Genomic DNA, 15,392 nt, shown 5'->3' on the forward strand with positions numbered 1-15,392 from the left:
TGACCTAGATCCGAGTACGCGAGCGCTTTCGCATGGCGCCGTCCCTGGAAGCGCCCGCGATGGTCGTGGTTCAGGGTTCCGGGCTAATTTTTATCACATGTATGCTTTTTTAGTGCGCAAATAAATATAACTACTCGAGCGCCTTCCCTTTCAGCCCCATCGAAATGTGGGCGCCGAGGCCAGGATACTGTACTGAAGCTTTGTTCGCATGAGCATGGTGAAAAAAAAAGTACGGAAATCTTATAACGTCAGTTGAATTAGAGCCACGTATTAGGCCAGTATAAATGCGAGAAATAAAGCAGATGCGCTCGATGCCTGTCCCTGCTACTGCTGCATATATATGGAACATCATGGCGCTGATGAGGGCTGAGGATGGGCGCTACAGGTCCGGCCTAACATAGACGAGGGAGGGAGGGTCTAATACTATTAAGGGCGCTTTTGAAACACTTAATACAAGAAATGTGTCAATGTAGTGAAACGAGCCGTTGGCTTTCACAATGAAAGACGTTTAAGAAGCCCTCATCTCTCATTCGTTAAAGTCGTAATGCTATAAGCGAGCAACGATGCTGGGTTAAGAAGAATGGCAAGTATATGTAGATACAAGAGGTGAGCGAAGTTCAAAAGAAGCCCCTTCACTCTATGTAATATCGTAATCAAGACCTTATGCCGCGGGGTGCTTACACCGGGCACGTTTTCTAAAACAAATTTGTCACGGATTGCTTTTCCTTTCAGCGTGGACCGCGACGCAACATTGTCAATAAGCGCAACGAACCAACCCTACCTCCTGCTGGGATGGTTGTAGTGTGTGGGCTAGGGACTTGCGGCGTCTGTGCAATGCAACGTTCGGTGCTCGAGCATTGAGCCATTGGGCAGTAAGCCACTCGTGCCGATCACATTTCTCGCAAACAAAGGTAGCCCCGCCGTACATTTGAGCAACAGCAACACGATGAGTCACGTGGATTCGTTTTCACCTGGCCCGCAAGAGCTTACGGGCAGCGAGCGGGATATTTTACTCTAGGAATTGTCTGAATGTAGTTTATTATATTTGATTGGTGTCTAGCCTGGCATTTTTTGTTGTTGTTGATGCAACCTGCGCTCAATAAACTTATTACTTGCCGGTGCATGCAGAGCAGTGCGAGATAGAGTTGTACGTTGCAATACATCGAAGGCAACTAAAGACGCACCCGGGAAGTCCAGGAACGAATAAAGTCGTCGGAACGGGGAAGGGAGTTAGGATGCGGAGGGGGGAGGGGGATCGTGTTGGCGATATCCGTCTCAATTTCTGTGAGATTAAAGCGAGGGACACAAGTGCGGAAACCTGACCGGCACGTGACGCCGGTCACCGCTTACGAACTGCCGCTGGACTGCCGGCGGCATCACACAGGAGCGACGGCAGCAGCGGCGTGCCGGGGGCGCCTGTTCGGTGAAGCTCCCCCTATTTTCATTGTTACTAGACTGCTCTTCCCTTCTTCTGAATCCGCGTGAAAGAATCGAAAACATATGGGCAATTCACGTTCTTCGAACGTGTGGTACAGTCGTCTTTCATTATAAGTGAACTCCCCTGTACATTCTGGTGTGCCATGATTGTTGTAATAACAGAGTTACAAAAATGTTTAGTTTTAGCGCAAGCTTTGTTATGACGGTCGCAGCATGTTTCTGCAGTGGGCTGTGCTTTTCTTTTTGTTTTATTGAGGTGCTCCGCCGAATTAGCTACAACTTTATCGTGACGTTGCGCTCTCCCCGCTCTCATTCGTTGCGGCCGCTCGCCGGTGCGGGGCTTCGCATGCGGCATGCCGGTCACATCGACTCGTCGGGACGCAGGCGGCGGCCGCCGCTCTGCCGTTGCGACCGGTGCCGCACCGGCGCGCCATTGTGAACTTCGCCGCGCGCTCTCCACTCATGTTTCCACACCTTGAATGTTAGGAATGTTAGGTGTTGCGCTGCTAAGCACGAGGTCGCGGGATCAAATCTCGGCCGCGGCGGCCGCATTTTGATGGGGGCGAAATGCAAAAACGTCCATATCCCTTGTATTGGGTGCACGTCAAAGATGCTCTGGGGGTCAAAATTATTCCAGAGTCCTCCACTACGGCGTGCCTCATATTCAAATCGTGGTTTTGGCACGTAAAACCCCAGACTTCACCAGGTCCTATTGTCAATTTTGGTTATACGTTGGAAAGTTGTAAAATGTGCGTTTTTTAAGGAGCACATTACAGGAATAAATTTTTCTAATTGATTCAGTATTGGAGGAGGTAGAACACTTTAACTGTCCCGTTACCATATCGGGCCAGAAGGGGATTGTCACTGCCAACGGGGACACTCTCTCCCTTTGTCTCGACTAGCATCCGCAAGTGGTGTTCCTTCCCTGCCTTATTACATACCAGAGTCCAGGGACCGCGTCATGCTCGTACGTCGAACCGCACCTCTTTTTTTTTTATTCCTTTTTCCTGCTTCGCGGAGCATTGACACCAGCGGCGTTGCGCCCTTCGCATTAGACGATTAACCGAAGTAACATGTTATGATCAGTCACGTAGCTACCGATGCGTTTACGTACAGGCATTCGTGCGTGTGACCTTGACATCCTGGCTGGCAGAGCAGCTTCTCCTTGAGGGAGAGCTTGCGGCGTTTGGTTTGAAATTTCAGCTGTTTTCGGAGTGCTCACGCAGCGTTGTAATACTTTGCAAACATGGTCGTCAGCGCGTGATGTATACGCTGTGCTATTCTGTTCAAAATGGCCAAACCTGGCGAGGGTCCCTTCAAAATTAAATAGCTCAGTGAGTTCTACCTTCTTCTGTCTGTATTCACAAAACATGTCGCACGTGAGAGCGTTTCTCAATTGGCCGTCGTTCGGGCGCCGGCCATTATCATCTAAGAACAAACTGACCCTGATTTTTCTCCTTCCACAGCGTCAAACGGAAAAACTGGATGCTTTCAAACGGCAGCGAGTCCGACTATACCTATACATAGTATGCACGTACGTCATTCAACGATACTCCGCGGCTTCCGGTTTACGGCAGCGCCATGTTGGGGAACCTATAGGCCTATGCCAGCCTATGCGCGCGCCTGTTGATAAGGTACGCCAAGATGGCGGAAGGTAGTGCGGAAGCTGACGACAGCAGCGGATGTGACGACACGTGCATACTATGTATTGTACCGTGCATCTCCTGTAAAGCGGGCGCAGCAGTGACCGCGTAAGCATCGACAACAGCGTCGGGTCCGGCTTTAGGTTTCGTGTTTACACGCCTATTCCTGTACTTACCAACTATAGTTACGTGTGCGTTCCCCGTTCTTGTCGCAGTCACAGTTGTTGGCTCACACCGTGTTGACAACGCACAGCCGCAAGCGGTTTGCGAAATAAAATTAAGCCCATACAGTGATTTCAAGGTAGCCTGAGCGCTAAAGGGCTGATGACCCCGGGAAGTATAATTGCCGCTGAAAGACGAGTGCGCGAAATTAATGCATCGCTCGCTTGAAAATCACCTCAAAGCATTTGAAAGCATTTGCTTTTTGTATATTTTTTTACTCACAGGTGCCTACTCAATCTTGCCGCATTTCTCAAACGGCAGTGCAGGAAGGGAAAAACGTTCACAAAAGGAATGACATGTTGTGTTGACTGCAATAGCAAGGCACGTTAAAAATGTTGGCGCGAAATAAGTGCTCCCCAGGATAGCATGTGGCTGGAGGAGAGTAGCGGGCATTACATGCTGCCACCGGGACCAATGCATCACATTTGTCCCGAAAAGAGAGGTGCGAGAGAGAGGCGGTGATGCTAAGAAACAGCTGTGTTTGTAGGAGTCGTTGCAGGGCCGTCTTTGTGCTTGCTGCGGTAAAGCTAGGGAAACGATGGAGCATGTTTTCTTAGAACGTGAAGATATCTGCCCAGCGGTCGATTTAGGCGCCACTGGCCTCCTCAAAGCCCTTGTATTCAGCGAGAGCTGGGGCAAAGTAAACATGTCCGCAACATATATTAGTAAGAGGCTATTGGAAGATTGGCGGAAGTAGGGAAACGACAAAAAACGGAGACGTACAAAAAGATAGACCACAATAGGGGGTCAGAAAATTTGGTTGTCAGAATTCATCGTGTTTCTTTTTCGTTTTATTCTTTTTCTTCTTTAACCTAGGTAGGAAATTATACAGTATAATAGCAAGAGCTTCGTGATACAACCCACCGCCCCGTTCCAAAGGGGACGCTCATAACTCCAATCCATCCATCCATCTATCGAATAGCAAGGAGCTATCACATATTGGAATGATCTAGTTTGCTGCAAAGGAATGAGAGAAGAGAAAATGAAGGTGACTGCAAGCAACGTAGCCTCACCTTGCCGACCACCGACTGCTCCTGCCAGCGGATTGCGTGCGAAGTGCTAGCGCCACGCGGGCCATGGACAGCAAGAAAACTTGGAGGCCGCGGAATATTCGTTTAAGATGTCGTGTCGTGCCCTGCCTCAAGGTCCATGAGTCAAAGCAGCGCGCACTTGCGATGCGAATGCTCAGCGAGTGGCGAGTTGTGAGCGAAAGAGAGCGAAGCATCGTTCGTGCTTTTTCAATGCCACACCGCTCCACACAGCACCGCTCGAGCGGAAACTATACAACGAGTCGGAGGTCGATCTTTTCTTGCATCTTTAAGATCCGACGCCAGAATTTTCTGCGCACGCGTTTTCTACAGCTCGTTCGGTCGAAGTCGCCGAGTCGCTTGCCGTGCTCGCTGGATCTATGTTCGGTTTATGTATATCTCGCTACACCTATCTCGCACAACCCTGCCTTGACATTTTTGTTTTTGTTTCGTTTTCGGTCACGTCGAAGTTAGTAACAAGATTACTAGCCGAATCAACGTTACATTCGGTATCTTAGCGAGTACCATACGCAAGAATGAACTTTGTCCTTGCGCATAAGATGATGTGTCGTGCATGTGTGCAACTTGATCGAATGCGCGTAGCAGGAAGGGTTTGCTCATGGCAAGCCATGATTCCGGGGCCACAGCTCTAAGTGAACACAGAGGGCACGCATAGGTGCCAAACTCCCCTGATATACCAGTTTTTTTTCTCTTTTGAGTTCGAACAGATTTCTCTTTCTCTTTTAAATGTGCGCCTGACTGCTAGCGCAATGGTGCTGCTTGAGTTTTATTACTCGGAATGGTGAGCCTTCATTTCCACGCTAAATCAAAATTGGTAATAAATAATCAATAATTATAAGAAAAAAAGAAGCACTATTAAATATAGTTTTACGAAATAACATTAAGGTGCATGTTGCGTTTCCCAATTACAGCTGATGGAGTTCGCCCTACCTATTCACTTAGATGTATTTCCGGAAGCGGCACCCGTTTTTAGCTATCCAATGCCAAAATGTGCGACGAAATGCTTCGATGTTCTAGTTAAGCCTGTCCGTCACTGCTTAAAAAGGCGTTTCGTTAAAGGGAGAAGTGGAACAGCAGTGCATTTTGCCACAAGTTTAAGGGTGCTCATCTCTGTACTTAGATTTAGGTGCACGTTAAAGAACCCCAGGTGGTCAAACTTTCCGGAGCTCTCCACTACGGCGTGCCTCATAATCAGAAAGTGGTTTTGGCACGTAAAACCCCATAATTTAATTTTTTTAGGGTGTTCAATTTAAAATTGGTGCGCGTTTTAATATACGTTACAAGTGGACGTGCGTTGAGAACTGCTGCGAAGGCTTCATTTCCTCACTTGTGACGTTTAACCTGAAGTGTTAACTTTACAATATATTTAATGCCCTTTAAACTATCAACCCACCTATTGGGAAGTTGGCGGCATGTGACAGCGAGCTCCTTTTCAATTTGTGTGGTGTTCTGTGTGTCTCGGTTCTTGCACAGCAAGCATAGCGATCTGTACGAACCTCTCCCACGCAACACATCCTGCAAAGCCGGATGCTGGTTGGGGGCAGCGTTAGAGAACGCTGGGCGTCCGGTGGTGGGGATGGAGCCACGTACTTCCCACAGCCGCGCCGTGGGTCCCACTGGGCCATGACGGCGGCTTCGTCTGTGGTATACTAAATTGTATTAAATTTGTTAATTATCTAGGTATACACAGCAATTGCTCATACACTTAATGTCTAATGTCTGCATCCTTTGGTAATAGAACTCAGACAGTAGAATTCTGATTGTTTAGGCGATTTTTAATAAATTCGATCCCGATTTTAAGAAAAGGCACGTGGTATTTCTAATATTACGCGCATAACCTGAAAAAACTCTCCCTCCGAAATTTTTTTAGAAGCAGCTAACGTAACAGCTACAAACGCTCGTATTTCCAAAAGTGATGTCGCGGAATTTGACCCTCTAAACCTTCACACATGTTGTTCGTACATATGAGATAAAAAGGCAGAGCGAAAACTGGCGCCTTTTTCGGTATACTTAGGTTTGGGGAGGCGTTTCATATCATGTTGGAAGCAAACGCATATCGTTGTAATGAGATTGGCATGGTCAGGTTAAAAAAGAAAAGAAAGAAAGTTGTCGAGGGATACTCTCCATGTTAAACTGACCGGCGGGCCCTCCTAGGTTGTGTTTATTGTTTTCTACATTTTGTATTTCCTTGCTGATTTTTATTCTTTTTCTTTATTTTTTGCTGAGCGTTTGCGGTCTTCGCTCCCACCGCGACGGTTACCACTCGAATCAACCAATAATCACGAAGCGACAGCTTCGCTTTAGGATGATTTCCACGTTTAGACCCCTTTTCATACCATGTCCTTAAAACATCCATGTCAGCTACGCTGCGTAACGAGTTCCTCGATGACAAATCATCAGTGATTCTGGCTGGGGCTGAATTCTCGCTGGCCCGTCCCCTATCCTACGAATTTGTGCTAACTCGAGCACCACCTACTGTCGGTCGCGTGGCGCTTCGGGCTGCGTAGTTCGACGGACCGAATCAGGAGGGAGCCTCGAGCCCACGTGTCTGACCCCCATCTTGCGCAATCTTTCCTCGCGCAGCGGCAAAATATCAGATGAGGGCCTCCGCGAATGGCGCCGCGGCCCAAGCCTGTCTCCTGCCTCCTGCGGCGGCCGCCCCATTGACGGATGCATTATCGGAACTTTGCTTGAGCTCAGCAAAAATGACAATGTGAAGCAGGGGGTTGCTCCTTTCGCCGCCTCGCTGTTGGGTTCCAGCGGCGAGGCGGCAAGCAGCGCTATGGGTGCAGTCTTTTTTCACGGGCTTGGCGATGTTCTACCGGCCTTACTCGCATCATTCGTGCTGTATTGCGTGGCCTTCGTTGTCGGTGCGTTTGCCTGCTTGGCCGGCCTGTTGTACTACGTTAAACACAAGCGGCGCGAGACGATGGTCTACATGGAGAAGTTTCCCGGGCTAACGGAGCCCATCCCCATGCTGACCACGTGGTCGATACATCGGACCCTTTCCAAAGAGGCGCATCGTTTGGACGTCGGAACGCGTAAGCTCTCACACTCCTCGCGCGTTTCCTCGAGCAGTAGTGGCACGTCCTGCTTCTGGCGATTTGCCTCGGTGTCCATCTATTATCGTTTCATCAGCTGGCGCAGTCCCCTATGCCACCTTAGCCTGGTGGCAGTCGTGCATCGTCTAGCTGAAACCGTAAGAGCCGTTAACCTTGGATCTTCTGTCTACGCCGGCTGATTTGATCGCACTGTATGGCTTCAGCGATGCTCGCGTTCAGCCGTGTCGCGTTGCGTAAGCCATCGAGGCACCAATATTGACTCTGCACGTGTGCGCCTCTATGCGCTGTTTCTGTGAGTGCCTCTGTGAGCTGTCTTTTGTTTCTGCTAACAGATTTGTTCCAGCTGTCCGTCGGATTTTCTCGAATGTACCAGAAACATGGCATGCTTCACTTTTATGACGCCACTAAGCCCACTCTAGTAGTGTTCAAAGCTGATCCTATTGAGGTAATTATAAAGATCAGTATATCTTGTGACCGAAATCACTGTGAGTGGTATAAGTCTGAAGGCTCAACTTTTTTTTTCAGGAAGTTTTGACAAGTAGTACAATACTTAAGAAAGGTCATGAATACGACCTATTAGGGCCATGGCTTGGAACTGGTCTTCTTACAAGGTAAATGCTTCTATCGTTTCGTACTCTTTTTTGTGTTTTATTCTAACTTTTGCTGCTAAATACAGAAAGAGAAAATGGGAGGAGATTAAAACGACGTTATAGCAGCACATTGCTAGTAAACAGACGAATATTTTGTGCGAGACTTTTTCAGTTTATTGCTATGTAAGGATATTTCATATAGGGAAATGAATATGCATGGGGGATACTTGTATATAGTCGCACCTTCCTACATCTTTCATTATATGCATGTTCTGTCATTAACATTCCCGCAATGTCAAACTTCGTTGCCAGTCTTATCAGGGAAGGTTAAGTTAACGAATCAATATTCAATAAAAATAAGGTATTATCTCATCAGGGATCACATATCTAACAAGTCCTTCGCTATTCACGCGCGCTGAAGTGGTCTCATTTCTTTCCGATTCTTTTTTTTCTTTTTTATTTTCATTGTACAGTGTGTGTACTTTGTGGAGTGCGGTTTTCTTGCACTGCTTAAAATACCGATGAAATTTGCCACAGTTTAACGGAGGATGAATGCATCACAACAATACATGCAAGCAGCTGCACTTGTTTAGAAACCTGGTTGCTAAACCTGTGAAATTCGGCTTTTCGCCTTCGCTTCAACAGTTTACAACATTGGGAAGCGGTGAAAGAGCTGGAAAATTAAAAATAATTCATGCTAATAAATTACACGTACTCGCGCGCATAAAGCCCACGCGCAAGTAGTACTTGCGAAACACTCAGTTAAAATTAATTAAATACTGGTGCTTTCACGTCCAAAACTGTGACCTGATCATGAATTACTCAATGGTAGGGAACTACGGATCACCCTGACCACCTGAGATTCTTTAACGTGCACCCAAATATAAGTACGTGAGCGTTCTTCCATTTATTTCCCATCGAAATGCGGCCACCGCTGCACGGACCAAACCCACCACCTCGAACCTATAGCAGCACAACGCCACAATCACTGAGCCACCACGGCGAATATAGCACTCAGTTTAATGAGTGATTTATTTAGTTGACATTGTAAATGTTCGCAACTTTCCTCGCCTGACTGCGTAATCAACCTATACTCAGTGATAGCAAAGTGACACCGCCAGCTAGGGTAAAAAAGAAAAGCAAAGGAAATCAGAAAACTCATTGAGTTGGAGCATTCAACCCTGAGCTGAAACTTAGTTACTTTGCGTTTGAAATTTATTGTCGTCCCAGAACACATATGCAGCGCTTATTACCTTTCGATAAGGCAGCAAAGTGAGTCGTGTTAAAATAAAACGAAAGCTTTGCCGCTTTTGAGGGCGTTACGAGAAATGCCTTATCAGCCGCATATTATTGGAGGTTCGTCAACAGATTGAAGTTCCTTGATGACTTTTGAAAATAAGACAACTTATTTGCAAAAAAGATTTGACTTTTTCCTTTTTATATGGCACGGCCTTTTAGAAACAGCTCATTTTTATTCAACCGCTCATAATAGCTTAAATGAGGTATGTAAGTCTTTTATTTTTAGACACCCCCAGCAGGCGTCGTATCAAAATAGGAGGCGTCTGCGAACTAGAGGAAATACTAGAGTTGTATGGGCTCGCGTACTAATGCTGTCTTTCTCGTAAGAGCCGACGACCCCGTATCCACCATAACCCACTATTTGACAAGTGGTTTCCGCAGTTCTCATAAAACTCTTATTACTCTGCGCCGTCAATCTACACCCCCTGTGGGGCGTGTGTGCTCCCCGCACGCACACCGCATGTGTGCGTGCGCGGGGCGGGGCATTGGCGTCTTTATCGCATTCGTCAAGCTGGCTCACTCCTTAGCGCTGATATCTTGTCCCGCATCGCGCAGTGCTTTTTGCAACGCTATGAATACATTCACATTCCTGTTTAGTTCCATGTCACAGTAATGCCTTATCAGCCAGTGTCCCAGTGTCAGCGTCCCAGTGTCCCAGTGTCCGTGTCCCAGTGTATATACCCCAGTGTCAGCGCCTCAATTATATTTGTGCGTTGACTACATCCGCATCACTGCTCTTGTTATTCTTTTAAGAAATGCAAGCACGAATGACAAAACGAGATTCGCAGCAGAAATAGCTCACATATTCGTCTTAAAAAAAAGCAAAAACACTGTAGATTAGCACGCTTATGTCGAAGCAAAAGTAAACAAGCAGCACTTGATCTGAACAAAGCAACATAAGGGAACTGAACCTGCGTTCTCCTATAACACCATCGTTTCAGAACCGTGAACCAAATAATTCATCTCGAATCGTAGGGTGTCGTGCTGTTGCAGCAGGAGTATTATAGCTGCAAAGGGTAGCGTTGTTATTTGAGGCGAATGACAACGCTCCGCTGAAGAAAGCCGGTATTTTCGTGGTCACCTGATATTTGTAAAGGAAGCTTTATTTTTTACAGTTCAGGATCAAAGTGGCGCTCTCGGCGGAAACTTCTGACGCCTGCGTTCCACTTTCGAATCCTGGAGGACTTTATGCCTGCCGTCGATGAACAGTCCAAAGTTTTGGTACACAAACTTGGCCAGCTTGGAAAAGATCGTTCCTGCGACATCGTTCCACTAGTAACCCTTTGTGCTTTAGACATTATATGCGGTGAGTTTTTATAATTATTGTATGCTCCATGTTAGTGCCTACGTTCCGGACGAGTGCCAAAGCTTGACCTAACCATATGATACTTCGCGAAAATAGAGAGCGACATTTCTTCCTTGAAGGATTGGTGGCAATAGAGTTTGCGCATGTTCAACTTCTATAGTACATGTATTTCGCTGGCGCTTGATATACAGGCTGGCGTTACAGAATTTCGCTATATGATTGGGTACTATGAGGTGGCGCAAGTTCATAGTCCTTTCACTTGTTACACGATGCAAAGAGAGCGGCAACCATTATTTCTTGTAGCTTTTAAGTAAAAGACAGAAAGAGAGCCGTTCCACATTTTCGCTGCCGCGGTGTAACATAATATACAGGGCGTTTCAGCCAATTCTAGCAAATCTATTTTTTTATGTGTGTTGGTCTGCTGTAGTGGAACGCAATTAAAGCATGTTGGCCACTCAGTAGAGCAAGTCATACAATTTTTTTATATTCTGTCAATAAGCAAAAATAGTCAAGATTAATTAACCAGCTTCACAAGGAGTAAATGCAAGTGAATACATCCAACGAGAAAGCTACGGAGCGGTCAATGGAAACGCGCGGTTTAGCACGTTCTAACTTTGTACCTAAATGCGGAATATTTTTTTTCTTGTGGGACTCACGAAATATGACAAATAAACAAAGAAATGGCTAAAAACAAGTGACATTCTGCCTCCGCGCCACGATCGCAGTGCTCTGAAATCCAAAACGTGCCGTGCATGAATGAATGTCGTGTTCAGCCTAGTGTGTATATATATATATATATATATATATATATATATATATATATATATATATATATATATATATATATATATATATATATATATATATATATATATATATATCATTATCATCATCACCATCATCCTGGTTACGCCCACTGCAGGACAAAGGCGTCTCCCATACTTCTCCAACTACCCCCGTCATGTACTAATTGTGGCCATGTTCTCCCTGCGAACTTCTTAATCTCATCCGCCCACCAAACTTTCTGCCGCCCCCTGCTACGCTTCCCTTCCCTTGGAATCCAGTCCGTAACCCTTCATGACCATCGGTTATCTTCCCACCTCATTGCATGTCCTGCCCATGCCCATTTCTTTTTCTTGATTTCAACTAAGATGTCATTAACTCGCGTTTGTTCCCTCACCCAATCTGCTCTTTTCTTATCTATTAACGTTACGCCTATCATTATTCTTTCCATAGCTCGTTGCGTCGTCCTTAATTTAAGTAGAACCCTTTTCGTAAGCCTCCAGGTTTCTGCCCCGTACGTGAGTACTGGTAATACGCAGCTGTTATACACATTTCTCTTGAGGTATAATGGCGAACCTGTGGTTCATGATCTGAGAATGCCTGTCAAACGCACCCCAGCCCATTCTTATTCTTCTCATTATTTCAGTCTCATGATCCGGATCCGCAGTCACTACCTGTCCTAATAGATGTATTCCCTTACCACTTCGAGGGCCTCGCTACCTATCGCAAACTGCTGTTCTCTTCGGAGACATTTAAAAATTACTTTAGTTTTCTGTAGATTAATTTTTAGACCCACCCTTCTGCTTTGCCTCTCCAGGTCTGTGAGCATGCATTGCAATTGGTCCCCTGAGTTACTAAGTAAGGCAATATCATCAGCGAATCACAAGTTACTAAGGTATTCTCCATTAACTCTTATCCCTAATTCTTCCCAATCCAGGTCTCTGAATACCTCCTGTAAACATGCTGTGAATAGCATTGGAGAGATCGTATCTCGCTGCCTGACGCCTTTCTTTGTTGGGGTTTTGTTGCTTTCTTTATGGAGGACTGCGGTGGCTGTGGAGCCGCTATAGATATTATTCAGTATTTTTACATACGGCTGTTCTACACCCTGATTCCGTAATGCCTCCATGACTGCTGAGGTTTCGACTGAATCAAACGCTTTCTCGTAATCAATGAAAGCTATATATAAGGGTTGGTTATATTCCGCACATTTCTCTATCACCTGATCGATAGTGTGAATATGGTCTATTGTTGAGTAGCCTTTACGGAATCCTGCCTGGTCCTTTGGTGGACGGAAGTCTAAGGTGTTCTTGATTCTATTTGCAATTACCTTAGTAAATACTTTGTTGGCAGCGGACAGGAAGCTGATCAGTCTATAATTCTTCAAGTCTTTGGCATCCCCTTTCTTATGGATTAGGATTATTTTAGCGTTCTTACAAGATTCCGGCACGCTCGAAGTCATGAGGCATTGCGTATACATGGTGGCCAGTTTTCTAGAACAATCTGCCCACCATCCTTCAACAAATCTCCTGTTACCTGATCCTCTCCAGTTGCCTTCCCCATTTGCATAGCTCTCAAGGCTTTCTTTACTTCTCCCGGCGTTACATGTGGGATTTCGAATTCCGCTAGACTATTCTCTCGTCCATTACCGTCATGGGTGCCACTGGCGCTGTATAAATCTCTGTATAACTCCTCAGCCACTTGAACGATCTCATCCATATTAGAAATGATATTGCCGGCTTTGTCTCTTAACGCATACATCTGATTCTTGCCTATTCCTAGTTTCTTCTTCACTACTTTTAGGCCTCCTCAGTTCCAGAGAGCATGTTCAATTCTATCCATATTATACTTCCTTATGTCAGCTGTCTTACGCATGTTGATGAACTTGGAAAGTTCTGCCAGTTATATTCTAGCTGTAGGGTTAGAGGCTCTCATACATTGGCATTTCTTGATCAGATCCTTCGTCTCCTGCGATAATTTACTGGCGTCCTGTCTAATGGAGTTACCACCGACTTCTATTGCACATTCCTTAATGATGCCCATAAAATTGTCGTTCATATGTTCAACACTAAGGTCCTCTGAATGAGTTAAGGCCGAATACCTGTTCTGTAGCTTGATCCGGAATTGCTCTATTTTCCCTCTTACCGCTAACTCATTCATCGGCTCCTAAGAAGCCGAACAAAAGCCGATAAATATATATATACCTGCTGACGTGTGGGTTACACCTGGTTAGCTTTCATTCGTTTTTTTTCTGCACAATGCCACTGTATTTGCACGCGTGCTTGTGGGCATAGACTGTTCTATATATATATATATATATATATATATATATATATATATATATATATAAAGTACCACCGTGTGTACGCGCAAGTTTGTAAAGTCCTGGTATTTTTCGCACGTGCTTCTATTCTTTAAACTATACATATGATAAACTGCGAACGTCCATCAGAAGAGGGCCCTTATCATTTTTGTATGGACTATAACAAGTCTTAAGGCATTTTGTATGCAAGCAATGAAATAAAGCACGCGCGACATGTATACGTTCTGTTTCATCTTCCCTGGCTATAGTGCTTTGCAAGGTATCTACGGATGTCATGCATTACGAAATTCGTCCTTCGACTGAAGGAGCTGTAGCCTCGAGACAGAAAAGCGATCACAGATCGGCTGGCCGCCCGTTCTGTATCGTGCGCGAGCGATGTTCTAACAGATAAGGTAGGAATGACCTCTAAAGTTATAATATGCTCCGTCTCTGTCGCCTGCGTCGCGCCGTAACGCCAAGAAAACAACAAACGTCTCCTTGCACACAGGCTTGTCACTTGTCATCATCTGACCTTTCGTAATAGAATATCTCTTTTTTTGCTTTTCACACTCCTCACCTTGCGTACTGCAACGTTACAAAGCCTTGCAGTGGGCTTTATATCACGATGCACTTTCAAGGTGAAACGCGGAGCAAGGCTCTACCTTGAAACACCTATTCTGATCGCATGCTATGGTGATTACGATGACTTCCTGCTTTTTTAGCTTGAAATCAACCTGCTTTGGTTGGCCCGTCTGCAATTACCAAATTTTCGTCCCTTAGTACCATTGCAGCTTCATAGTAAAAATATCAAGGATGAATTGCCTAGCGTAGAGATTGTGAGAACACCTAACAACTAGAATTACCGATTGCAAGAACCTGCTTTTGTATTTAGCGACACGATCGTAGGACGAATCACTTGCCGTATTCACTGCAATATTCTGAAATATTCCTGGCAGCATTCTGATGCTTTCCTTTCTGCTTTCTGTTTATTTTTTCCTTCGTCGTACCAGAGGCCACATCTAGTTAATGACAGGCTTCAAGCCATGTGACCCGATGTCGCGCGCACCTTGACATTGGCGTGACCCACAAACAAGGACGTGTTAATTGTGGTGACTGGTCGCAGTGATTCTTGCTGCCTTTTGAGAGATGGCTTTTCAAGTGTAGAGAACATCAGATCCACATGTAGTCGCCACAGTCGTCACGAGTCGTCCGCCATGCCGATGTGAATACTGTATTCGCAGTTATGGTACATTTGCGCGGGTGTACAGGGGGTTGATGATGGCCACATTCTCTCATGGGTGGCTGTCGAGAGCAATGGGGGAATTGCGGGTCCGGTGCGTCTCGTGTGCAGTAGGGCACTGCTGATTAAGGTCTGCGCTCCTAGCTGTCATCTAACAAACCACACTGAAAATCCGGGAGGCTCCAGCTGGAGTGTTACGAATGGAATATATGAGCACTAATCTACTCCATATGCGCCAGCTACGGGGATGCTCCGGGGATCGAACCCCCCTTGAAGTTTCCCGGGCGGAGGGGAGGGGGAGGAGTAGTGTCATTACCAGAGTTCTGTTACCCACATCATTGGATGTTTCTTTTCAGTTGCCTCTAGCTTTTCACTCAAAATTCTATTGTGGCTAAAAAAACTTGCTGCATCATTTTTGGTGCAGACGTGCACGGCTTTTAATTCATACTTTTGCTTTAT

At 45.8% G+C, this 15,392-nt stretch overlaps 1 protein-coding gene across 1 annotated transcript in view; it reads left to right on the forward strand.

Annotated features, from left to right (window-relative positions):
• The first annotated feature begins 6,984 nt into the window (after window positions 1–6,984).
• The window catches only part of LOC142583275 (cytochrome P450 4c3-like), a 29,994-nt gene continuing 21,586 nt past the window's right edge, over window positions 6,985–15,392 (forward strand). The window contains exons 1-4 of the mRNA XM_075693675.1: window positions 6,985–7,392; window positions 7,746–7,858; window positions 7,939–8,024; window positions 10,418–10,608. Coding sequence (XP_075549790.1) covers window positions 7,134–7,392; window positions 7,746–7,858; window positions 7,939–8,024; window positions 10,418–10,608 — 649 coding nt within the window. The 5' untranslated portion in view covers window positions 6,985–7,133. The remainder of the gene's footprint in view (window positions 7,393–7,745; window positions 7,859–7,938; window positions 8,025–10,417; window positions 10,609–15,392) is intronic.

This window comes from Dermacentor variabilis, chromosome 1 (genome assembly GCF_050947875.1).
Source record: "Dermacentor variabilis isolate Ectoservices chromosome 1, ASM5094787v1, whole genome shotgun sequence".
NCBI lineage: Eukaryota > Metazoa > Arthropoda > Arachnida > Ixodida > Ixodidae > Dermacentor > Dermacentor variabilis.